Here is a 27,112-nt window from a genome sequence, read left to right as displayed (position 1 = left end):
TTGTCGATAAAATCACTTCTCGATGTGTTTCGTGCTATAACGCTAATAATACTCGCCAAGCACAAACACAAACCACGAACAAGTGCGTAGAAAAATAGAATAACATAATCAAGAAGTTTATATGGAAGGAAATTATATGGAAGGAAAATTTAAAAGATCATTTCCTTTTGAAAAAAACTGTGTGATAAACAATAAAATAAAAAAAATTAAAGTGCATACCAATCAAATGCCAAATAATATGGAAAAGGTATCTCAACATAATTTTATAAAACATTCCAAAGTACAATCCTCGGAGGAAGATAGGAAACTAGATAAGGAACATGTTTCGCTTGTTGAAAAAATGATGCCGACAAATGCTGCAGCTTATGTAGGACAAAAACAAATTCTTGGTCCAGGCACTGTCTTGGGCTACTTACTGGAAAAGGGAGAAATTTCCAGTATGATATTTTGGGGTCCACCTGGATGTGGAAAGGTAATTTTATTCTTTACTATTTTTTATACTTTTTATTTTTATACTTATAGTAATTATCTTTATACTTTATATTTTAGACGTCCTTAACCAATGTAATAGCATGTTTAAGTAAAGAAATAGCAGGTGATAATGTGCACATTGTAAAATTATCTGCAAACAATTCTGGCGTAAAAAATATAAGAGATGCTGTTATCACAGCAAAGAACAAATCCAGATTTGGATGCAAAACTATTGTCTTTATGGATGATATTCATTGTTTTAACAAGCTTCAGCAAGATATATTTTTGCCGCATGTAGAGGCAGGGACATTCACTTTAATTGGGTGTACTACCGAAAATCCATCCTACAGCTTGAATCCAGCTTTGTTAAGCCGCTGTCGTGTGTTTGTGCTAAATAAATTAACAGAATGTGATATAACAGAAATTCTTCATAAGGCAATAGACTACATAAATGGAACCAAACTCAATACACAAGAAAAAACTGAAATGAATAGAAAGCAGTTACAATCCCATTCAAATCTTAAATTTTGTATCGATAATGATACAATACAATGGTTAGTAGAAGCATGTGATGGTGATGCACGTGTAGCTCTGAATACTTTAGAATTAGCAGTGCTTGCAAAAAAAACCGATAGATTAAAAACATGTAATAATAATATTATTCTTAAAGATATTAAAGAGAATTTAATAAAAGCACATGTGCTTTCTGAAAAAGAAACCAGTCAGAGCCATCACATGTATTCTGCTCTTCATAAATCAATAAGAGCTGGTAAAGCAAATGCTTCCCTATATTGGATGGCTAGAATTATGGCAGTTAAAGAAGATCCAGTAAACATTGCGAGACGGTTAGTTAGAATATCTAGTGAGGATATCGGTCTAGCTGATCCAGATGCTTTAGGTAAACAAAAAAATTGTTTTCACATAATATACATAAATAAATTGTTTTTAATATTATTTAGGTGTAGCTGTTGACACAATGTATGGATGTCAAATGATTGGTATGCCAGAATGTGATGTACTTTTGGGACAATGTGCAGTTTATTTAGCGAAAGCACCAAAGTCTCGATCAGTATATAATGCGTTAAAAGCAGCTGAGAACATTATTTTGAAATACAAAGACTCTCAGCCTGCTGTGCCATTACACAAAAGACGTAAGGTTTATTTCATTGCTTATGTGATTATCACAATTTAAATATTACAATAACCTATCCTTTTTTCTTTATAGATATTGATTGTTTACCTACAGAATTACAACACATCAATTTTTTTCAAGAAAAAGAGCATATAAATATTTAAAAGTAATACTATATGGTTTTTTATATTATATTTATATTTACACAATTTCTTTTTAATTTCTTCAACTTTCAAGATAGAATTGTTATAAATTTCCAAATATTTGAAGTTCAAACTAATCGATTGATTAATCTTTTACTAATCGAGATACATCAACTATTTGTCGCAAAATTAGTGAATTATATTTAATAATTATTAAAGTACATGTATATCCAATACACTAACTTTATAAACATCGACATTGTACAAATTGTCGACTTCATCTATATATACGATACGTTTGATTCTAGCGCGCCATTGTCGCACACGCAAATCGACCAATGACGTTAGGCACTACGTAACGCGTCAGCCATTGGCTGATACCTCAGTTCACGCTGTTTAGCGTGGGACAGAACATACTGGTCTTGTCATTATAAAATCTTTTTCGCTTACATCATATTTTTAAAGACGGCTCGACGCACGGCAGACGCTCGGAATCGCGATAGCCTGTTCCGCGCACGTGTCGCACGTTAAATTACAGTGCCCGCCCTACATGCAGCTTTGCTCGCTCTATCCATAACGCTATGAAAATCTGGACGTCCGAACATATCTTCGAGTAAGTATGGAGTAAATGCGGATACTCATTTCACATCGCGCTTGATTAATTCTTCGTTCACATACATTATTTGTATGAAATTCATCTAAAAAGGATAACTTGGTTATACTCCTAACAATCTCGTTATCGTTAATCGTTTTACTTGTTACGTTTCATGAATAAAGTAACTTCTTGTTAGGGAAGGGGAAGCGAAAATGTAGGTTATATATGTATATATCTTTGACATTTAAAGTTCTATAGTATATTTGTACCTTTTTAATACGATTTTTAGGATTATAAAGCATTGTATTCTATTGTAGAAGTATAAAAAAAAAATTAAAATAATACATTATTTTAACTTATGTTTCGTATATGAAGTCAACTTTTCTCTCATTGTCAGAAAAAAATAAATTTGTCAAATAATTTTTGAAAATTAAATCACGATATATATTCTTCCAGACAATAGTAATTTTAATAAGTCTATTTGTCCCCCTGCAGTCATCCATGGGAAACGGTAGCGCAAGCTGCATGGAGGAAATACCCGAATCCTATGGTACCCTCGGTAATCGGGGCGGACGTCATCGACAGAAAAGTAGTCGACGGTGTTCTTCATACCCACAGGCTCGTTGTATCTACTCAATGGGGATTTCCTAAATGGACGCAAGCGGTAAGTCTTACAATTTTGCCACGTGCCTGCATTATCGCGCGCGTTCGATACCATATCTAACCTAACATAACCCAACCTTGAATGGTAATTATCAGAGTTAATATAATTGTAATAGTTTCTTGATTTATTTTACATAAATGATATAGATTAAATAAAAAAATTAATCTTACATAAGATTTTTTTATTATATAGATTTCACTATATAAAACTCGATACCAATATTATTTCAATACCGTTTGTTAATATACGAGAAACCAATACAATTATATCGATTCCGAATATGCTGATGCAGACACGAGAGAATATTACGTATTTGTTACGTATAACTGTCACGTGCCATTTATGAAATGCTCTCGCGGAGGTGTTGATATATTGTTGTACATGTGATCTTTCTAATCTCATATATAGCTTTTTTACGAACGAATGAATTTGTTTCATAATTCAAAATATATATATATATATATATATATATATATACACAGGCATATGTATACTTTGTCGTGCTATAGTATTGTTTTGCAATAATATAATTAGTGTAAACGAACATGCCTTTTCGATGTGGACAAATTTTTTGTTTAGTCAGCTGTTTTGACTTCAAGAGATAAAATAGTATCTCAATAAGAAAATACTATAATACATTTTACATTACAATGCAAAGTTTGAAACAAAAGAGTTTTTACTTATGTTTCATGAAAGCGCGATATTATAATGCAAATTTTGAAATTTAATACGAAGAAACGTTATCACATGATTCATTCTTTAGTCACTCAAGTTTTATCATGCTACTTAATCATTGATGCGAAGAGATTACATATGACTGCACGCTATAGCACGACATTGAATTTTTCTATTTTAAGAAGACATAAAATTGCTATATAAGAGAACAATAAAGTATTGTAAAGAATGTTTCATTGCATTCTCAAGTATTTAGTCACGTGAATGCTGACCTATACAAGGTCATCGCTCAAGACAGAGCAGAGCGCAATGGTCGAATTGCATGATGGTAACCTTGCGAGAATTTATCCACAGTTCGGTTCATCGATTTTTACAACGCAATCTCGTGGAACGTGGATAAAACTACTTCATTCACGTGCAAATTTATCAAAACAACTTTCGCGACTTGTAATGTTGTCCGTTAGTAACGTTTAAATATGTTATCGACTCGCGCTGATTACACAGAAACCTTTTATAATCTAATATTCCAACTTTTCTTGTCACGCGAAGTCAAAATTACTGCTGACTATACTGCTGTTATGTACTTGACAGAAGAAGATATAACTTAGAGTGACATAACTTGAATAAAACTTGAATAAACTTTTTTGGTTGTTTATTTCTTAGTCTTTCGTACATTTGCAGCATATTTAATTGCATCTCAAAAAATATTTAGATATCTTACTTATCATTTCACTTGACTTGAATAGCTCTAAATTTCTTGATAGAAAAATTAAATTTTGATGTCATTGTCTTTGCCATGTCTCTTTAGATTAAAATAAATCTTTGAATATATAATACACGCGATAGTATTTATATTTTGTTAATGACTAATATTTTAGGGTGCATTGATTTTCAATATCAGTTGAATCAGGCATATATATATATATATCAATCTTGATAGCATCAGTGAAGAAATGAACTTTGAACGCAACTGCAAACATTATAATACGATTAACTTTTTGTGATGACGCAACTAGCATGTTGGTTGACGTCCCAGTGAACTCTTGAATAAAAGCTATTCGTGACATACAGCAGTATTTTAGATCGAAATACAAAATGTTCGATAATTTTTCACAAGTTTATTACAAATTATTTTAAAAGTTTATAGCGAATAAAATGTAGTAGAACATGTGTATAATATGATTTCATTTTTCTTAATTTAATTGTAGCTCGTACGAAATGTAGTCTATACATGAACTTTCTTTATATAGAAAATAGCGTAACATTTTTATGAATTTTTTTTTTGTGGAAAATGCAGGAAAAGTATAGTTCATTAATTAAATTTCGCCAATTTATTCTTTCATCTGGCAATTATGATTTCTGCATTTTGTATTTATTTGAATCAATAGATTCTGTGCTACACATAAGATGGCAATCATATATTGACATTACATTACAATTTAAAATTATGGATTGGACATTACCTTTGTAAATTTTGCATCTATTATTCACATCGAACGTTTTTACATCTTGATGCGTAACTTATGCATATTTTTATCGGCGCAGCTTTTTTACAGTCATTTCGCACAATAAAATTGATATTGCACTGATCTCTCCGGCGGACGATAAGAAATCAATCCATGAACCGTAACAGAATCATCCGACCTCTTTCTGAGGTAGCCCGTGGCGGATCGACAAAAACCCTCGCGCCGCTCTTCCCAGCTTAGCAATCTCCGGCAACGTTTCACAGAAATCCGGAAATTCAAAACTTTCGACAAACGCGCGCAAAAAAAAGGTGCCGGGGACTCGGGGAATTGCAAAACAACATTCGCGCCCGGTATCAACTTTCATAATGAGCGCGCTCAATGTTACGCCGTTTGGCAATCGTCCAGCCAGACGCGCCCGCTTTCTGGGATATCCTGGCAAACCTCCCCATCCTTTGCTATCTCTTGGTGCCTTTGCCGGCATACTCTGGAGATTCTGGGGCGTCGAATCCCTCTCTCGCGGATCGCTTCCTCTCGTCGGATTTTCTATAAGCTCGGCCATTTCGCTGGGCCGTTTCGTTGTGCACCATTCGCTCGAATGGCTTGACTCACGATATCATATACAGAGTGCTCGAATAACGACCGTACATAAAGTGATCGTTTAGACGGTCGATAGTAAGAAAGAGAGCGTGCAAGCAATTTATGATATTTTGACACAAGGGCTTAAAATATTTTCATTAATATTATCGAGACATTTGACAAGATTGATGATAAATGATTTTATCTTCACGTAGTTTTTTCATTTTTATTCTTAATTTTTCCTTTTAATTATTGTTTCAAATAATACATGGTATGTATTAAATAATGAAAAAGTAATGAATGTGAATGACAGAGAGAGAAAGTTATATTCTTTTTAAATAGTGTAAAACATTTAATGAATATATTTAAATATAAATTAGATTTAGACAAATTTTTAGTATACCACAAATGTTATTCTTTAGAGAGAGAGAGAAGAGTTGAAAATTTTAATATAGTACAAATACAGTGTCGAGCAGGTGTACGATCACATACATATGTAGTATTTTTATAGTCGTATTTTTCGAGCACTCTACGTAACTGTTACTGTAGAGAGAGCTGGAAGTTGCAGTATTTAGATACGCCGAAATTACTTAACGAATGAAAAAGTGCGCAGACCATTCGTGACGCTTTCGCCGACACCGTTTTCAATGCTGCATCCACCGGCGCACTATTCCGAGTAATTAGCGGATGCACTCGACAACGAAACGTGTTCTGGAAAAAAGTTTGCTTATCGCGCCTGTTCGCTCAAAACGCTCGAATTGGCAGCCGAGCGACGTATAAGCAGGCCGGTTTATTCGGGCGACTAATTAGAATATGCATAATTAATCGCAAAGGGAATAATAATTAAAGTATACTTAGTATGATGCCTGCCCAATTAGCGTCTTTCTAATTACCTAATTACTCATGCTAATTTGTTATTAATATCGCGCAGCCGCGCAAACTTATGAAAAGCGACGTTCTATTTCTTCTTGGCTGAAATAGGCGGTTCAGACTACCGGAATGTTCATGCTTTCAAATTATTTATCGTCGGCGATTAGTTCTAATAATTACTCAATGCAACTGCCGCTGTGTTCCAGCGTTCCAAAGTTACACTTCAAAATGGTACGCCAAAAATCATGACGTAAAATTGGTTGATCGATCACCATGTATCGTGTTTGTCGCTAGGATGGCTTTATTTTTTATTTGACATTTTATGATTAATCCTTTTTTGTCCACTTTCAATGAAAAAGTGTTAGTTTTGCTGATTGATAATTTTTTTATAGTTTTGCAATTTTTATCAAGCTCAACAACTTAGATATATTTTGCACGACGATTGAATAAATGATATCATTAATTTCGGGTTTTCGTGTATGCTTCTCGTATATAATTGTGAAAACAGGATAATGCAACCGTCATTGTAGGTGTTTAACAAAATTGATTACCGTCCACGTTCTGACGCAGAACCAATTAATAATCGCTTATCGCTTTCTATAGAGCCCAGCGCTATTCATGTAAATATCGCTTGTTTGTTTAATTTGCCTCATGTATATATAAACATGCTGATATGAGCATGTGATACATAGTGTATTTCCATAAAGCTCCGTTGTTTTACCTTTTCGATATTGAACGTGAATGCTACTACATATAATTTCTGCAAATGATATTTTATTAATGCTATATATAATGGATTAATAATAGTCAGTAGAATAACTAAATATGGGATTAATTATAATTTATTGTAATGAAGAATGTTTACATTTGATAGATTATCGGGCTGTATAGAATGACGACACGATATATAGAATTGAAAGCAACTGTATATATAAGTATATGTTGATTCTAAGTTGATTTTATCTATTCTATTGTATAATATTACGCTATAATAAATAATTCACGAATTACTCTCTAATTTCTCATTGCACTTCTTTTTTCGCTCTACTGAGCATGCTACGAAAAGTCGTGAAATCGAGCCCAAGTAGCTCTCGAAGACTGAAACATACCATTGAAGTTTGGAAGGCTTTATCGTCGAATTCAATGCGGAAAGTTTGAAACCGGAAGTGCTTGTCTATAGCACTTCCGAGATTTTTATCGGTGGCTGAATCGGTTTTTAGCAGTTCGCCAGCCAGTTCTCGCCGAAACTACATTTAAATAGTGCGGACTTTTTTTTTTTACGCGAGTAAGATTTTTTACGTTGATGCCAGGGCTTATTATACGAGCGCACGTTTCTTCTTTTTTTTTTACAGTTAATTGGCTACGCGAACTTGTGTTACGCCAGCGAGCGCAGCGAGGTCGATCCTGTGAATAGAGAAATGATCCTCAGGACGCATAATGTAAGTACTTTTTATTTGTTTTTTGTTTAAAAAATGAGTAGAAAGAAAAAAATTATTGCATTGTTTCACGATTTTGCAACATGCAATTTCAATTCTGCATTATAAAATGTAGTCGCAATAGGTGTAATTATTCAAAACAAACACTATTGACATGTTATGATATTTTTAAGTATACGTGTGTCATATATTTATAAAAAGAGTTTCTCGATGTACATAACATATAACGTAAATGTAAAAATAAATATATTGAACATTTTAATGTTTTAAGAAAAGGAAATGCATGTTAAAGAGGAGAGATCTCCTTGCATAAGTTGCTAACATTTTTCACGAAGAGCACTTGTAATGCTAAAACATAAAAAATATATTTAATTATATTTTTGTATTTTTGATACGTGCAAAATTCTGTCAACTCATGAAATATATCTCCCCGTAGTGCATACATATTACTCAATTAGAATCGTATAAATATATAATTATTCATGCGTTCATTGATTTTCGTAATGTATGTATGTTTCTCGTTTTCTCTGTAAGAGATGTTTAATCATATTGTTAATCGTATTTGCGAGTGCATTGCAATCGGTTCAATTACAATCCCAAATTAGATACCCGCAGAGTAATATCATTATATGCTGAAATGAATTTTTGGCAGCATCAACAACCCCACTCTTCTTTTTACTATTTTTACAATCTAATTTTAGGCGGTGATATTAGTATATGCGTGAAAAAAAAATGTTGAGAATTTCAGGGCAGTGATTATCGCTGTTAAAGATTTGACACTATTATTATTTCTGTTTGTCGGTTCAATTTTTTGGTTTCGAAACTAGCGAATATAAATGATAAAATTGACAATTTTGCGGCCGTAGATGCATATCCGCAGAAATAATATTCGTATATCGGCGGCTGGTTATCAATAGAAACATCGCATTGAAACACATCATCTACGGTTCCTAATTTTTGCGATGGCGAAACGAGCATTTTTGGGCAATTTTTCGACCATGACGAAATTTCAAAAGCATTATGATTCATTCCGCAAAATGACATAATAGAGTATCAACCGGAAAGAAAGAATATCAAGCGAGGTTTCTCCATTAGCGAGTAATAAAAGCATACTTTCCGCAACGCTGTTTCTCTTTATATGTTTTGCTATTGAAATCATGCAAATGTTTATGGACAAATGAACTTTATTTCGTAATGATTTAGAATTATTGTACCGTATTATTATCATCGATTGAATCATTATTGATGCCTCAATTTATCGTATACCAATTTATTTTTTTTTTATATATTACATTATTATTATTATACATTGGTGATGAAAATTGGATTTTATTTTATTTCTCCGATTCTTTTTTTTTTAAATTATAAAAAGAGAAAATTATAGGAAAATAGTTTGTAATTTGATTATAGAGCTTTGCATCTCTAGTTAGACATCATATTAAATTAAAATGTTGATATATGGATATTAATATAGCATCAATCTCTTAATATTACGGAATAAGTCACTAAACGATTTTTCTCGTTATATTTTTTATTCATTATATCTTTTTTACATTAAGTGGGAGGATGTACTTGGTCAAGACGAATCAATATTCCCGTTCTTTTCTATAGCGGGCAAGTTTATCAAATTGTGCGAAGTTTTTCACGCCATATTTATGTTCAAAGATACTTGGAAACTTTAAATATTTTTCAACACAGGAAACTTATAAAAAAAATTGACAATTTTCGCACATAATTTCCCTAGCGTTGCATGTGCAACACGTTTCGGATGGAGGTGCGTTGGCGCAAAATCGCCGGATTTTTTCCGAGCCGCTATCAGAAAACGATTTTCTAGTTCCGATTTACATAACATCCGTTCTAAGGAATATATATATGCATAGTAAAGACCCTCCGGAGAAGTATCTAGCTGCAAGCTCGAAGAGATCGACGCGTCTGAGATCGGGGAGTGAACGTGTTGTTGGAGGGGGAGCGAGAGAGCTGAAATGCACGCCACTACCGCATCCAGAAGGTTGGATATGATAGGTTATTGATGCGCGCATTACCGGAGGTTGCATAGCTGGGAGAGCTCCTTGGCGAGGTGTATCAGCTGTGGGGTGTCAGGGAAAGGGCGGTGGGATGCGGTAACCGAGGAGAGTAAAAAGGAAAGGAGGGAGGGAAGGGGTGGACGGTGGTATTGGTCGCGGCTTTTCCGTTCGCGTCGAAGATCATCCCCCGCTTCGTCGACGGAAAAGAGACCAAGAGAAATGCGGGGACGGTAGATGCATTACTGGTATGATGAACGATCCGCATGTGGCTTAAAGCAAAAGGAGGAGAGGAATCTCTCTCTCTTTCTCCCTTTATGAGGAGCTGTTACGTCGATCTTTTATATCCATCGAGATTCCATATGTATCTGCGCGCGAGTACATTATGTACCTAAGATCGTACTCGCATGCTCTGGTTTCCGGCTAATTCGTACGAGAGAGTGCTTTCACAAGCGGCTAAATCGGCGTACGCTGAGCGATGATGTACTCGCGCGGATAACTGAAGTATGACTGAATGATAGAGCGAGAGTAAATTGCTTTGCAAAGGTCGGTGTGGCAGTTCCATTAGCTATACTTTAGCGACAATTTGTCGCTCGAAATGTTTATCAATGATTAATAATGAAGAATATGAGAATTCTAAGTTTATTTTCAAATGTGTACAAGAAAGAAGTAGAATAGTAAATTGCAATCGATTGCGTAAAATGGCTAAAAGATTCACCATTTCTGGTATTTATGTAGCAAAGTACAATAACGAACTGTGCTATTTTTTTATCAAATATATTATGGCATGTAAAGATGATACATTAAAAACACGTTGCATTGTGGAGTTGAATGGCTGCTATTGTGCGTCGCATGTAAACCGATACGACAGACAAAGACAAATCGGAGAGTGTCTATACAGTATTAATGCTGGAAAGCTATATACAATGCAGGATGTAGTCGCGTATAATCAATTTTGCTTCGAATCTGAAGGTAGATATTGCACATATCGCTGCGACAATAAATTCATCTTTATTCTCTCATTGATCGTTTTACGGATGTAATTGCGCCACTTTTATTCACGCCAACGTGTTACGTATATATAATTTACACGACCATCTCACGCAGGGTTAGATGGCGAAATACGATATCGCGTGCGCATACATTACGTCGCAAAATATCCAACAATTGCGAGATTAGAAATGGGGAGAAATCTTGGTGCGCATGTTGCGTCACTGGAGATCGCTGCGTGTACTCGATGCCTCGAATGAGACAGTCTTTCACTGTATTTCGACTCCATCTTTCGCTCGCGGGAGAGTCGACGTCATCTTTCTTGTTCGTGCCACCCTCCTTCCCGTCGAGAAATGTCTCCGCAATTAAGATTGCGGCCGAATTCTCTTCGGTATGCGCTATTCACCTGCTAGCATGTCTCACGAATTCTCGTATTAACGTGACATGGCGCGCTTTGAGTAATAAAGTTTACGGTTAAAGTAAACATTACTAGAAACTTTGTTGAGAAATGTTGTGTAAAAGAAACATGCAATAATTAGTGTTATGATATGGTAAGTCATGCGATATTGTAAATTCATTACATTTTATTCCACAAAAACTTCTAGATTAAAAATAATTTAAATTTATCGCGATACAGTTTCTAATATGAGAGAATTGATCTACAATAATTATATATTCATTAAATGTTATATTTATATAGGAAATAATATATTTAATTTTATATATACTTTGTTGGTAGGGTCACTGCTATAATAATTTCTTTACATAATTTCTCCAAAATTAATAAAATTTCCATAATTTTTAATGGCAATTTTTTAAAAAGTATTAATTTTCGATACATTGATTTTCATCATGAAATCATTGAAGCATCATAAAATAACAGGATATAATAATTTATTCATGCGGTAAAATAATACTTCTACCTTATATCTCTTTAAAATATACAATCGTCTCTCAAAAATCTTATCGATTGTTATAATCTATAAGGATGTTTATCGCTTTACGGATAAACTCGGACTATAATTGAGTAATCCTCTCTCGGCGTTTACATGTTTCCTAATGTGCCTGCAGGGGTGTGATACAAATGGACATGTGCGTGTACGTTATATGCATTTGCGAACGCGAATGTAATTCGCTCGAGCGAGAAAATCGGAACGGACGAGACACGTGGTAGAAACGTAAGCTCGGTAGATTTCAGATGTACAACTAGTCGAATTTACGGGAGATATCTTTTAGCAATCTAGCACTCTGGGTGCTAGATTGCTCTTTCAGAATTGGTAGGACTATGGCATTACACATACGTCGCGCCGTAAACAAGGTACTGTATCGTCGATCCTAGGTACATGTGCGTCACATTGTTGTAGAACGTAATGGGATAGTTAGATATCGTTTGCGAGGATCATAATCGCGTATAACGCGGCTATTAAGATGATCACGGTCACGTCTTGGAATAATTGAGTTGCCGCGTATACACGCAACGGATTTGACGGATTTCCGTGCCCATCGTAAGTTGATATTATCTTCAGAAGATTACTTTCGCAACTGGGTATTAGTTTGTACGTAGGAGAATTACAATGGGCACGTGGCTATTAAGATTCTCTCTCTCTCTCTCTCTCTCTCTCTTTAATTGCTTTACCGATAGATTTCTCTAACAACTATGAGTCGATATGTTTCAGTGAAATAATTTACCCGATTTGCTATTAATCAATGATAGTATCAGCAAATAAAGAGGAGCCTGGAATAAATTATTGGAATATTAAAATCATGAATTTTTTTCTTTTTTCTTCTTATGTATATATTAAATAGATGATAATTTTTTTTTAATTTATAATCTGGGGAAAAATTATCGCACGTTCCATTTAAATAAACATCCAATCTTATTTTATCGGAGTAAACAGACTGATACTACACATATAAAAAAAAATCATATATAAAATCAATTGCTTTAAAGAACTCCATGAAACCATTAAAATTTAAAGTTCTTCGAATGTTGAATTGACATAAATAGAGTTAACGACGCGAGATCGCAATATTATCGCAATTATGTTACTACGTTATCATTTTCGCGATTCGAGTCGCACGATGAACCCGCGATGATGTACGATTATGAGAACATTGAAACAAAAACGCTATTTTTTTCGGTGAGTTACACAGTGCTGGCGATAGTTAACGACGGAGCAAGGTGTTTTTGCACCGATCCGCTTAAACTCGCGCTAATGAAAATACTGCTCTGTCCGAACATTGCAAATATTACGCTGCTATAAAATTGCATATTGTTAATTTACAGCGATCTCCCTGGGCGCCTCGCGGGAATTTGCGGGCGTCATTGTTTCGTAGTTGAATATAAGCGCGCGTCGGGGCGCAAAAACGATGAAATATTTTCCCGTTGCTACACCGGCCGGATATTATCAGATTATAGAACGAACAAGCGGGCGCTGACCGCGCCTAGCACGTGTCTGCTTGCACAACATTAATCGCGCACACGCTTGTTTAAACTCATTCATTCTTTTCTCGCGCAGATGGGGCATCTTGAACTGACCGCGGTGCGGCTTTACTCATTCTCCTTCTTCTCCCATATATGATAATATTTTATATATCTTGTAAAATATAAAAATAAACATTAAATAATTTGTTATTTCGCTAATTGATTATTTTTATTATTATTTGGATATAATAGTTAGTCACGAATATAATATAAATATCGGCGGTATTCGTCGCAAAGTGTCAAAAGTATAAATTGTCACAGTTGCAACTTATGTGCAAAAGTAATCACATAATGCCGCTCTTACTATATCTAATATGTTAAAGTAAAGTTGTGCATTTCGCCGTGCATCGGTTAGATTTCGTGAAACAAAGACAAACGAGCTGAAAGCGGACTGCCGGAAAAGGATATTTCGGATGACAGCGTGCAACGGACGACGAGTTAAAGGGGATCAACGCCTCCAAAGCACGCACTGTCCCGACATACAGACGTGTGCGGCTGTAATCGACGAGATTATTCCGCAATGCAATATGAAGTTACTATTTTTCATTAAGTCACCCGCTCGCTCGCAGACTCTACATTTCAATCGGTTTGAAAACTCGACACTAGTCGCCTCGTATCCATATAAATACTCTTTCAATGTGTGTACGCGTGTATACGAAATGTGTGTGAGACACGTGACTCAGCGTTATAGTGCGCGTTGAACCGCGCGCAATTTGTTGTTTTTATGATTTAGAGGACCACACGTACAATAATTCAGTCGCGTCCAGTGATATCCTCTCTCGCCTGCTATCCTCTTTCGTCTCTTTTCACTCCGCTTAGCCTCTTCGGTCGGGGTTGGGCAGGGTCGAGGGAGGCAGGGGTTCTCCATCACCCAAATCCGCGGGGAGTCGACGAGCACGAAGCCTGGGGATACATCGTCGATACACGCGTGTCCGTTATTAATTCTCGTCCTCGATGGCGAACGGTCGAGTACATCCTCTTCGCCACTGTCGAGTTAACCCTTTCCCCTTTGTTTCATCCTCCTGTCTCTCGATGTTCTCGCGCTTGCTCACGGAAATTTGTGTGGCGATGAAGGTGGCGGCAGCGCGACACGGAGATCGTTAGCGGGATATATGCAGGAGGCGTTGCCGTTAAAATATCGTTCCGGTTTCCTTCGTGTGCCCGGCAACGTATTGCGATCCCTGCTTACACACGAGCGCGCTTGATTGATTTATTAGGTCTCTGTTTTTGTGGGATTTCCGGGGAAGTTTGACCGGCGGCGAGCGGATGCGTATTAACCCCTTCGGTGACGGGCGTTTAAATCATCTGGATTCGATGGTCCCTCGATTTTCTTCCGAATCGCCGGGACGGTACCGCGGCAATTTTTATAAGCACGTCGCTTCAAAATAATGAATTGTCGCGTTTGTCTCGCGAGCTATGTGTACATTTAATCACTCGCTTGGATTTATTTGAAGATTTTAACGATACGTATTTATAGCTTCTTATTATTAATAAAACGATAGATAAAAATTATATCACTTTAATCGAATTAAAATGAATTTAAATGTTTTCTCACACAATTGTTAAAGTATTTTCTTAGCCGCATGTATGGAAAATGCGAATAAAGCGCGCAGCCGATGTGTGCGCTATCAACTTGAACGCGAGTTGCTGCAAGTTCTCGGTTACAGAATCTAATACCGATTTGTCAGCAACACCGAAATCCGCTGAAATCGGCGATTAGCGCGCGCAGAGGAAGCGTCCGAACTGCATCGAGGTCGATCCAGCTTCCAGAGTTGTGTGCCGGCAGATTTGGGCTTCCGGCCGCGAAACCCTCTCGAGGCATCGGATGGTATGGGCGAATTGCAAGCCCACCGAACAATGCAGCCCGCGCAGCCAAATCCGCAAAGTCCTCTCAATTATGCGGCGATGCTAATTATTCGCGAGTACACGCTGAAGGAGAGAGCCTCCACTCCTCACACAAACACACGCACAACAGTTCTCCCTACGCCCTGCAGTCTTCCATTCTCTGCTCGTATTATCAAAGGGTGAAACGGAATTGTGGGAATTTTCGAAGAGGGACGCGCGTGCTATGCTTACAATCATCAGGGAACTCCTTCTTCGTACGACGTGGTTTTAATTAGCAAAGTTTGAGTCAACATTTCTCAATTCTCCCTATCACGAGAAGATTGATACGTTCGTTACACGTATCGAGAACTTTGAGATTTGAAAGATTACTTTTATTATTATCTATCTTTACGTCAACGATTTGATAATAATGTATTTTCGAACGCGTATCATAAAATTAAAAAAAAAAATCAGCTGTATTCAACAAAAATTATATTATCTCATTAATTTTATTATTATTTTTGATCTTATCTTTGCATCGTTAATCTAGCTCGTAAAATAAGATTATTAAATATCTTTAGAGCGTGAAATGCTTGCTTTATTGTCAAGTATTTCTGCAAATCGATACGACGCTTTCAAGGTAGCTACTGAGAAGTCGTCCGAGATATCTCGTTTCCCGGTTGATGCGTCATCGGGCGCGGTCGCATTTCGCTCACCGGTAAATGGAAAGCAAACGAGGGGGGTTTTGGCATAGAGAGCTCGGAGCGATTGGCAAACATGAATTTCGACGCGCGCGACTGACGAGAAAAATTTTCAATTAACCGATGCACCCGTGGCATTGCGCAACGTCCGCTGCCAGTACGACGATGCGCCACCGCTCTTCGCGGTCGTACTGGGAAAAGAGGCTGAAATTAATTACTTTCGGCGTCAACGACAGATTCGCAATTGACAGGACGATCGATTGTTCGCTTGATACGATTAAATCTCGTTCGTTCTTCGTCGTTACGTTTCTTTCTTTTATTATTTTCTTCTCTTCACGATGTTTACGCATTGCGCTAAGGCGAGATGTCGACGAGAGAGATTATGTTATTTGTTGTTCAAAGAACGTAAGAAAAAAGATTGTGAGTTAATCTCTGCGAATATTTGCCGTGGAAAAAGAATTGATATGGAACGCGATTGTTTTGTAAAGAAATTTTATTAGAAATTAATTAAAAATGCACTAAAAGTGATAAAATTGATACATTTTTCATGTGAAAAACATTTAAATTATCCGGGCTATTAAGATAGCATAATTAAATTTATTTATCAAGTTTGTTTTTGCGGAATTGTAACCGCTATTAATAGCCATTTGACATACGATTTAAAAAAAAAAAAACCGATCCTAATCTTCGTGAAAAAAAAATATGAAGTAAAATCGACCAATGTATTTGTAACGTTTTCAGATTATCCGTTACTTTATTATTCGTTTATTTTCGCGAAAAAATCTCGCTGCTATGGCAATGTGAATGCGCGCTTAAAGGCTTACAATCTTCAATCTGCGTAAAAAACTATTTGCTTTCGTGTCTATTTATATGTCACACATTCGCCGGGAAATTCCAAAAATCAAAAGTTGAAGCTACTTTTATTTTGCCTAGTTAGTTGGGATAAAAAAGTTGGATTGAAACAAGAGAGAGAGAGAGAGAGAGAGAGAGAGAGAGAGAGAGAGAGAGAGAGAGAGAGAGAGAGAAGCGACTGCTCTTTAATATAATACTGGATTGTCGTAATCCTGCTCGGTATTAAGCGAAGCGTTTTTCGCGCCGCGATTAAAAAATTTGTTTCAACAGGAGTGCGATTACATTTTGTCATAGATATGACAATAAAATCTCTCGTCTTGCTAATTATATCTTTTTTATCCTCTTGCTGTTCATTCTTCTTTCATGTACAATGTTAAGCTATTATCACTAGACATCTTTTTTAAGACTAAGATAGTCTTTTCACAGCTTTAATCGTTTAATTGAATATTTCAAAGATAACATACAACAATAATTTTCATGACATAATAATTTAAAAACAATTTTATTTAATTATATGAAATAATTATATGATATGATGATATTTAAGATGGATGGTATTAGTTGGAAGATATTAGACATGCTCGATCTCCGTGAACATGATATTCTTGTTGTAGAAAATTAAGTACAGACCTCAATAGCATTAGTAATAACAATACTAGTATTTCGCATCGGCAAAGTTGCCGTTGCGGCGCGATTGCAATGAGAACTGCAATAACAGTATCTTATTTAGATAACCAGTCGTGTAGCAGTCCTTCAATTTTCTTACGAACCTCGCCTTTCTTCGCATTCTACGACTGTATACTTAGTATATACTCGGAATAGATCCGGAAATTCTCGAGGAGAATACATTACTCGAGAGTAGCGAAACTTAATACTCTTTCCATTTTTCGCTGGTTACCGCATTTTATCTTTATTTCTTCTGTCTCTCCTCATATCTCAATGTTCTCTAAATTATAAAAATAGAACATATTTCTCAGTATTTTATAATTATAGCAATACTGTCTCTCGACAACTCTACATGTTTCGCAATTATCTTTCGAATTACAAGAGTAGAATGATATTACAAAATCAAATGTAAAATTCAGAATCAAACATAATCCAAACATTACCATCTAACATCGATATAATTCTGCGATCCCAATGATCTATCTATATAGACGGCAGCCATCGTGCAGTCATGTACCAGTGGCATTTCATTTCCCCCGAATTTAATCGACATCTTTGTTTCTGACACGCCGACCGTGAAACGCAACAGTTCGCGGTGTAATGTTAATTTTTCGTTTTTTTCTTTACGTCCACGTGAACTTGTATGCTTTGAAAATCGTTGTACCGCGAAGCGAGTAGTTGGACGGTGAGTTGGCCGTGGCGTAACATAGAGTCGGCTTCACTGATTGCCAATATGGCAGAGTGCATAGAACACCGCACGCTGCACCCCTTCTATATATCCGCGATGGTCCCACAATGTGCCACGGGCGTTAATTTCCTCGTGAAACGTATTTCGTGCCTGCGATTCAATTGTTCCCTACAGCGCTGCGAGTCGGCTAGTCCTCGGGACTCATAATGATGTGGTTCTCTACTAATCTCGTGTCCGTGTTTTACGAGATCGTGCGCGTAAAGGGGCGATGCAGATTTTGAAAATCGCGACTTATTTTTAGTCTTCGCGACTACAGCTTTTAGAGACTGTTGTATGAGTGATTTGCAAAAAAATGGTAAACACAATCAAGCACCGCAGCTCTGTCTAAAGCTAGACTCACGCCGTGAGATGCATACGAAAGATCGAACGGCCAATTTTCTCGCCGCAAATTTACAGACTTTATGATATTAACAGCAAATATGTTTCAACTGGAACAAATATTATGACAGCGACATAGATTAAACTTTAGGCCTTGAGGGAGAGCGGGAGGGAGAGGGGGTAAACGAGCTCCAAGCGCCCAGTTGCCACACTAGTTTTCAACCCTCTCGCGTTTCCACGCCCTTTGCCTTCATCGCGCAAGCGGCGCGCGTGATTGTTTCTCTCGCGGCAGGAAACAAATCCGCGCGCGATGACAACGCGATGCATCCTACTGCACTCTCTAACACAGGACTTTGTCTACCAATGGCACGCCACGATGCAACAAAAGCCCGCTACACACATCGCTCCGCAGAGTGCTGTTTGTCGTTTTCGCGTCGCGTGTTTACGCACTGGCGCACTGTAATGAATTCGAGATGGTCTTCCAACGCCCGCCACTCTCTCCGGGTTTTGTTATACGCTCCACGCTTTTCTAGATATTCAATTAGTTGCGGCATACCATATACGTTGCATCTGCATATCCACATAGTTCGTAGCGCGTGCGCACTGTGGTATATTGAGATCACCAATACACTGTGGTCATTCAATGCGGGGTTTCATTATCGCCGCGATCCTTTCGTGAATTCGACAATTTTTGCTCCAGCACACTATCACAAAACGCTGCGCAAATATCACCTTTAATTTGCGCGGTATAAAGAACATGTTTATAATGCTTTACAATGTTTTATATACAATTTAACGAAACAATATATGTATACTAAAAAAAAAATCACGTTGAAAAATGAAAAATAATTCTATCAACGTACTCTTGATAATTAAAATATACAATATTTAATAGATAATTAAAATATACACTATGACAGACATTTCTGTCGAAAAATTATTTTTCTAAATATGTAATTAATTTTCGCATTTGATTAGCTTGCGCACGAGAGAAAAAAGGTTAATAATTTTAAAAGCGAACCGGGAATTTATGTCAAATAATGCAGTCAAAGCAAAATGATAGAAAAAGAGAGAAATACAGCACAACGCAAGGCGCGGAAATGAAAGCGTCGGATGTGCTTTTTACTCTGTGACGGGAACCACTGCTAACTCGTTTGCAAGCTTGTTTCGTAGCATCGATTATTCAAAGGTCTACGTCACTTTCGTGAAAACATTCCATCTCGATAGTTCCGGCTACCACGAGGGTTGCTAACCTCGTGGGTTATAACAACAATAATCGATACGAATGACCGAAATTTGATCCCCGTGCGTGAACTTAATCGTGAGAAATCTTGAAAACTTTGTAATAGAAGTATATCGCAACATGAACTAATAGTAATGATATTTTTTACTGGTATTTTTTTATATATATAATAGCAATATATAATAACACAGATAAATTTTTATAACGCGAATTACGTTTTACTAAAGTCAGAAAATTTTAATACTCTAATATTAAAAGATTTATAATTGATACTTCAATAATATGTAATACTCGATGCTGCCAAGTTATTTTTATTTAATAAATAAAAATATATGGAAATAATGTTTACTTAATAATTAGGCACAAACTGTTGCATACAACATTTGCATTGATCAGATCAATTATTTTTGTTTTTTACAGTTAACTTTCGGCAATTATATCGCCGTAGATGAAGCAGTCAGATATACACCCCATCCGACTGATCCCAACAAGACGTTACTCACGCAAGAAGCGGTAGTCACCGTCCGAGGAGTACCACTAACCAACTACATGGAGGACCTTTTAGCTTCGAAAATTTCTTTCAATGCGAGCAAAGTAAGTCCAAATATCCTTTTGCTCAAATATCTTTTGTACATATATGCAATTTATTAAAACATTCGAAAAAAATTGAATATTAATGAGACCTTTCGGTTCCATTAATTTTTTACTCGCATTTTTTACTTGCAATTCTAACAATATCAATAATGATATTTTTATTTTCTAATTTTTAAATTAAAATACTTGTTTTTTACGATTCAAATGAAAACATAGTGAGATACATAAATTCGAGAAATATAGAGAAATGTAGAGAAATTTTTGTATTATACATGTTTTCAATTTGGCGGACAGTATCAAAATGCGTCATAAAAAATATCTCATAAAACAGTGATGCATTCGCGTATTTCATAAAAGTGAATTTTTGAATGATAGCCCGTGAATGGCATCTTCGCGATCCGAGGACGCGTTTTCGCGTATGCACGTAATCTTTTTTTCTTTACGTTTGAGGGTCGACAAGGGTTGGAATGGGTGATCAACAAACTCGAATCCGAGATGAAGGAGTTCGCCTGAAAGGCCCGGCCGCCGTCGCGAAACTTCTAAACTGCCGCTATCAGCACAACATGAGCGCCGGCGTCGGTGGGGAGCGGCAACTTCTAGATCGAACGATTACGCGGATCAGAAGAACATTAACGTCCCGGGTTTCGTCAGAAACGAGCAGATGATTCGCCGCGGGGCGAATACATAGATAGCCTAATTGAATTTTGCGGAACTTGTTACTAACCGGTTTGCAGGAACGAACGTTTCCTTTGAAGGGAAGGGCAATTGCCTTCGTACCCTTGAGTCCCCAGACCTGCAAGGATTCTGTCGAACGAACGGGCGAAATAATATGACTGATATAGAGAAATATGAAAATGTATAGGTTTGACTTTTAAACGAGAAGGTATAACGATTGATTCGGTAATTGAACAGTAACAATTCCGACATCTCAATCTGTGCTCTCATATCTCTGTCAGTAAGCTGCATCGACTGATGATGAGAGCCAGTTATATCATGAATCTATTACATTTAGCCAATTCAAACACGTGGATGTTCTCGATCGAACAAGAGAATAAGAAAAAAATATGTGTCAATATATATATATATATATATATATATATATATATATATATATGTATGTAATTTATATTTATATAATTTAGTCATAGCAAAAATTTTTAATAAGTATTAGACACAATTTTGCTGATATACATTCACAAATGGTTTTTGTTTACTACCCTTCCATATTTTTGTGAAATCTTTTATTATTATATATTATTTATTACGTATCGATTATCGCATAAATTATTTGACTTAGTAATTCAATTGCACGCGAAGAGTACGTTTTATGAATCTATCGCCGACACACAAATAGTCTCATAGACTGACCGAAAACGAACAATGCAGACACAGACCTTTGCGAAACTATGTTCTCCGAACTATGTTCGCTCTCTCCGGACTCTCATTCCTTCTCAACGAGAAGGTAAAGCTCTTTGATGGCGGCGAGGAGGCAACTTACAACGCGTTCCAAAATCACTGAGCGTGGTCTCTTTGACGCATCTATCGTACGTTGGCATATCCGAAATTGTCGCGACCGAATAATTTCGCGGTTTTTCTTTTGTGTCGATTCCTTTCCGTCTTAATTTTTATCTTACATTTTTTTTTATAATGGATATTTTTTTCTTTTGCTCAATGATTTGTCGATCTAAATTTATCGATCGTTTTTAAATTCCAACTGAAACATGAAAGAGTCCTCTGTTGACTATAAAAAAAGCCTCGAACAAAAATGTATCTTTTTTGTATCAAAAAGTCGACAGAGAGAGGAGAGGGTGAATTCACGTCCACTTTACACGGACGGATGCTTTAATTTAGGAAAGTCGACATGCACGTCGAGCGCGGACGTTGATTCATTCACGAGTTCGATGGTCCGATACAAAAACTGAGCAGACATCGAGCAGCGCTGCGTGGGGCGCGTACAAAGTACTGCTTGCCGCTTTGTGATTGGAAGCTGTCAATATTTGTCTGTGTCGGGTAACAGAGAGGTCAGCAATGAGTCGCTAACGTCATCAATTATCTCTTACATTCCGCCCAGCAAACGAGCCGCGCGTTAAACTTGTCCTGTCCGTCCCCTATCGTTACCCTCGCTTCTGATTACGATCACTCACGGTTCATCTCACGGCGATTGACTGAAGTACGCGGAATCGTCTCTCGACGATCGAAAGCAATAATGACTTTGGTCGAAATTCCGCTTGATCGGAAATTACTGGGGTACACACTATCGTGTTCGATCCTTTAAATTGATCTCCCGCGCATACGCGTTGTGTACTCTATATGTGAAAGTACTCTATGGTCCGCGTGAGTGCCCTCGAACAGTAGTTTGGGCAAGCGAACAACTACCCTAGAGAGAAAATGGGATATTTTATGGTGAATATTGCTGCGAGGATTGATGGACTATTTTGTTTAATATCAAGATTTTTTTTACGTGGGGACTACTAGAAAGAGGCTACTAGAAAGGCATTAATAAATTTAGTTTATACATACAATGACTACTACATCTGAATAATTTGATTCTACATTTTCAATTATATCGTGTTATAATTTAATATTATATTATTAAAATTGTTTAATATTATTTAAGGTAAAGAAATTTCTAAAATTTTGCACAATAATATCGAAAAAAGAAAATGCATTCTCTCCGTTTCGCAAATCTGATTCGATTTCGAATTTTCAAATTTCCGATTTCTGCAGCATCGATGATTCCGAACAGCCAATAACTGTGAAAGTATACATAATACCCCGAGGAGATATACATACATGTACACATTTACTTTGGTATCGCGATATAGCTCGCACGCGTCTGGCCTTATCCATATTTAGATTACAATGCTTTACATTAGAGATGATACGGGCAAAATGGCAATACTCGGGGGAAGCAAAAGTCGCTCTCGTGCGCGGTTTTCGGAAAATCGAAAGGCGTCTCGCTGCTCGCCTTGAAAACTCGTGATTCTGCAATGAAATTGCAGCGGCGCGCAGAGGATCTGGGGACGTCGTCGCTCTCGGCGTATGTATCCGTGCTCGTAAAAAGGATTCGCTTCTCAGTCGAATCCCGTCTCCGTCTCTTCGGTTCCGTTTCTTACGAGAGAGGGTGAGATTCGAAGAATCGTCGAAGGGGGGGCTCATGGTTTACACATCGTGACGGCACTCTCGTCAAAACCCGTAAAAGCTCTCGGGGACGATCGACTTTGAGAGCTAGCAAACGGTCAAGGAGATTCTCCTCGCCGTTGCCGATTCACGACCTCGTGAAAAGCTATCCCCGCCGCGGTCTCAGCGCTCGTCTTATTTTCCTCGCCTCGCTCCGCTGCGCTCCTTGGCGCCGATGGTCTCGAGGGGCCGCAAAGCGGCGTCGATTTTCTTTCAAATAATAAATTCGACTGGCCTGCGAATCCATCCACCGACCGGTCAAGTACGTTTCGAGAAGTTCTAACGGCTGCTTTATTTCTATCGGACGTTTTTAAAAGTTTTGAGAACACAGTTTCGCGAGCTTCGACCGTTTCCGCCTGTGGAATCAGGGTCGACGAGAAGAATAAGTTTCCCGACCGTTCAACACAAATAAAATATACGTTATGATATTTAATTCGGAAAGTTTTTAAAACAAAAAAAAAAAAGAGCAGGCTATGTTTTATTAGTGAGATATCTCGGAATGGCATTTGCTATTAAAATTTTGTTATTTTTATACGCGATCGCGTGGTATTTTTAAATTAATTCAAGGAAGGTCGTAATCGCGATTTTAATACAGAATTCTTCTCTTCTGCGGATTATCTTCCGGTATTGCCTGTCAAGTTCTTATTTTACTTGCATTGTAATGGATAAAGGGAATTGGCCGCAAACTAGCACCCGATGTTCGTATCGTAAACTCGGTGTATTTCTGAAACCCAACTTCGTCAATACATCCCGTTTTATCTTTTCTGTGAAATAACTTTTAATGAGATCGCGTACACTGTTTAAAGATTTAAAGTTTTGCGAGCTTCAAAGAGATCTTGCCATGCTTCTCTAAAGTATTACAGACGGGACGGAGCATTATTATGACGTACAGAACGTCTGCGATATTACATCGTAAAAATTGCCTCTGTATATTAGTTCCTCGCTGCCTGTATCCTATCAAAAATTCAAAGAAAAATGCACATTAAACGGAAGAAGAGAGGAAACCTTCGAATATGTAATAAGATTATTCGAGTCTTTTTAATATCAAAAAAAAATCTTTTAATTAGACATAATTTCGATATTTATATCTATGCAATAAAAGTTTAAATATCTGGCAAAAAAGAAAATAATATTTTAGTATGCACAGAATCAAATAAACATTCGATTTCAAAAAAAAAAAAAAAAAATATTCTTTAGAACACGATATAATCATTAAAAATTGTATCCCCGATTTTACGTTCCGGGCGTTTGAGTCTCCTCACCGTAAAACCACGAAAATAATGACGGTGCGATTGTGAATAATTAACATAATAAACATCGGCGAACGGCGGCCACGAGAAAAGCGAGCGCGCATACATAAGAAAGATTTTTTTAGTTAAGTAATATATGTGTAATTTCTGGGCACTAGTGAGTAGTTTTGCGGCAAAGGTGATTACATGAAATTGACCAATGTTATATTGCGGTTACGCGAGTACATAAGTATTCCATAAAGATAGATAGATAATAATGCGAGTCAGTTTGGTCGACGCGGCGCATACGCTCCCCCTATTAGCATACAATTATCTTTATACTTCTTTTATGAGTCATACTTAGTGCCAGTCATCACCTTTCGCGTCGAAATCGACTTGCAGTTAGCGACTTTTACGATCATATTTGTTTCGAAATTTTAACGTACTTTGTGCTCGCCTGTTATCGGGCCTATCATAATCAAAACTCATGTGTTTTTGTTAAACGTGCCCCGGAAAAGAATTTCGAGAACATGCGCTACACGAAAATTGATCATCATACGTGCGAACAATCGACTGATGTGACATGCGTGTCGATTATGTTTGCTATGATGCGCGAAAGTCAATGTGATTAACGAGATTAAATAAATGATAACGATGAGATCATTTATCACATGTTGTATCGGCAACTTTTTATAATATAATATGTAAAATATTATATATATAATGTAAAAAATATGAAAACAATTTTTTAAAAATAACAAACAAAAGTATTTTATTGTGTTTTCGATACAAACAATGTCATATTTTCTTCTTTCTCTATTCCTTTTTACTAAATAATTTAATAGTGTGATAGCATTAGATATATCCGATGATTTTTCGATCTTAATTACGATATATGATTCACGTTAGGGCAAATGATATTGTATCCCCTTCCTCTTTAGAAACGGTGGACAGAAAAAAACTCGAAACAATAAAGTACAATAACGAAAGGTTACATATATGTACCTTTTCGAATAGCGCCATACCGTTTTACACGGTCTACGACTGCGATATCTTCAATGACTCGCCATTGCCACCGGCTATCCATTAATTTAATTAATATGCACCCATTTGCACCGGCATGAAAGCGACCTATTTTTATCCTTTATTTCGCACCATTTCAGTTTTACTTTGACGAAACGACGGATCGAATTTGCAAAACACACACATGCATTTTCAGTTGCGCTGTGGCGAAAAATTACATTTTTCGTCAACATGCACCTCCAACAGAAACTGCAAAAATATTTGGTCGCAGGCAAAGTTGCCATCACTTTAATGAAGATGTCTATAATAATGTATTCTTCATTAAGCGTCGCTAAATAAATTATGCATACGGAATATTCTAGCATGCCATTATGGTCAATCTTTTATTCCATCTTCTCTCTCTCTCTCTCTCTCTCTCTCTCTCTCTCTCTGAAAGAGAGAGAAAAAGTGCAAATAATTATAAATAAAATTAAGTAACATCGATCACATACACAAAGTAGAAAACAGTTAATCCTATAAAAATTGAGAAACTGATTATTTATTTTTTCGAAAAATTTTGTGAGAGGTTTCCACAATATTTTAGTACATTAAGAATTATTACAGGCTTTAACGAAAATGTGACTTTTTTCGCAAATGTGACGTTACGTAGAATAAAACTGTGCGTATTTACATCACATATCACGATCATAAATTTCATCTTATACATACATGTTATCCTAATATTACCATTATTCCCCTTTTCGCAAATTTTTTTTTCTATTTATTTATAAATTCTACTTTAAATAAATTGCATTATTTATAAATCCTACTTTATATAATTGCAGTCAGCATGCATTTGTTATTTCCACATTGTATATTTTGTTATCCCGGTTTAAATGGAATTTCATGCACCGTATGGAAGGCGTGAAAGCGAAGGGATGCGGTTAGTTTGTTTGATATTCATTCCTTGCTATTAATCGTGTTCAGGAGTCACCATCAGCGTAGACAACCACCGTGCAAACATACGCAAAGAGGTGGCTGGCTGAATATCCTGCTATCCCGACGAGGCAGGTGTAAGTACCGTGTTAGTCTTACGGGTTATGTCGCAGCTAGCAGAGCTAACTAATAGCCTCTTAGCCTCGGCTTAGGTAGGATCACACTGCAAGCGACCGCACCCTCCTTGGCTCTCAGATTCCGGAGCAAACCCCTTAACCCTAGATGCGATCCTTAA

The 27,112-nt window shown here is 36.7% G+C and overlaps 2 protein-coding genes across 4 annotated transcripts; both read left to right on the top strand.

Annotated features, from left to right (window-relative positions):
- The first annotated feature begins 59 nt into the window (after positions 1 to 59).
- Positions 60 to 2,195, top strand: LOC126855058 (ATPase WRNIP1-like). 3 transcript variants are annotated; one of them, XM_050602411.1, is made up of 5 exons: positions 60 to 472; positions 550 to 1,369; positions 1,431 to 1,622; positions 1,697 to 1,769; positions 2,055 to 2,188. In XM_050602411.1, exons 1-4 carry the CDS (start codon positions 122 to 124, stop codon positions 1,765 to 1,767), a joined length of 1,434 nt encoding a protein of 477 aa, XP_050458368.1. In that variant the 5' UTR covers positions 60 to 121; the 3' UTR covers positions 1,768 to 1,769; positions 2,055 to 2,188. The 3 variants fall into 3 exon arrangements, with proteins under 3 accessions (XP_050458368.1, XP_050458367.1, XP_050458369.1); XM_050602410.1 differs by lacking the exon at positions 1,697 to 1,769 and having other exon boundaries at positions 2,055 to 2,195; XM_050602412.1 differs by lacking the exon at positions 2,055 to 2,188 and having other exon boundaries at positions 1,697 to 1,981.
- Positions 2,160 to 25,649, top strand: LOC126855086 (protein slowmo). Its single transcript, XM_050602457.1, has 5 exons — positions 2,160 to 2,359; positions 2,837 to 3,005; positions 7,945 to 8,031; positions 20,297 to 20,470; positions 20,921 to 25,649. Exons 1-5 carry the CDS (start codon positions 2,328 to 2,330, stop codon positions 20,981 to 20,983), a joined length of 525 nt encoding a protein of 174 aa, XP_050458414.1. The 5' UTR covers positions 2,160 to 2,327; the 3' UTR covers positions 20,984 to 25,649.
- The last annotated feature ends 1,463 nt before the right edge of the window (positions 25,650 to 27,112 follow it).

This window comes from Cataglyphis hispanica, chromosome 15, assembly GCF_021464435.1.
Source record: "Cataglyphis hispanica isolate Lineage 1 chromosome 15, ULB_Chis1_1.0, whole genome shotgun sequence".
Taxonomy (NCBI): Eukaryota; Metazoa; Arthropoda; class Insecta; order Hymenoptera; family Formicidae; genus Cataglyphis; species Cataglyphis hispanica.
The sequence above is the reverse complement of the archived record's forward strand: the minus strand, read 5'-3'. Positions and strand labels throughout refer to the sequence as shown.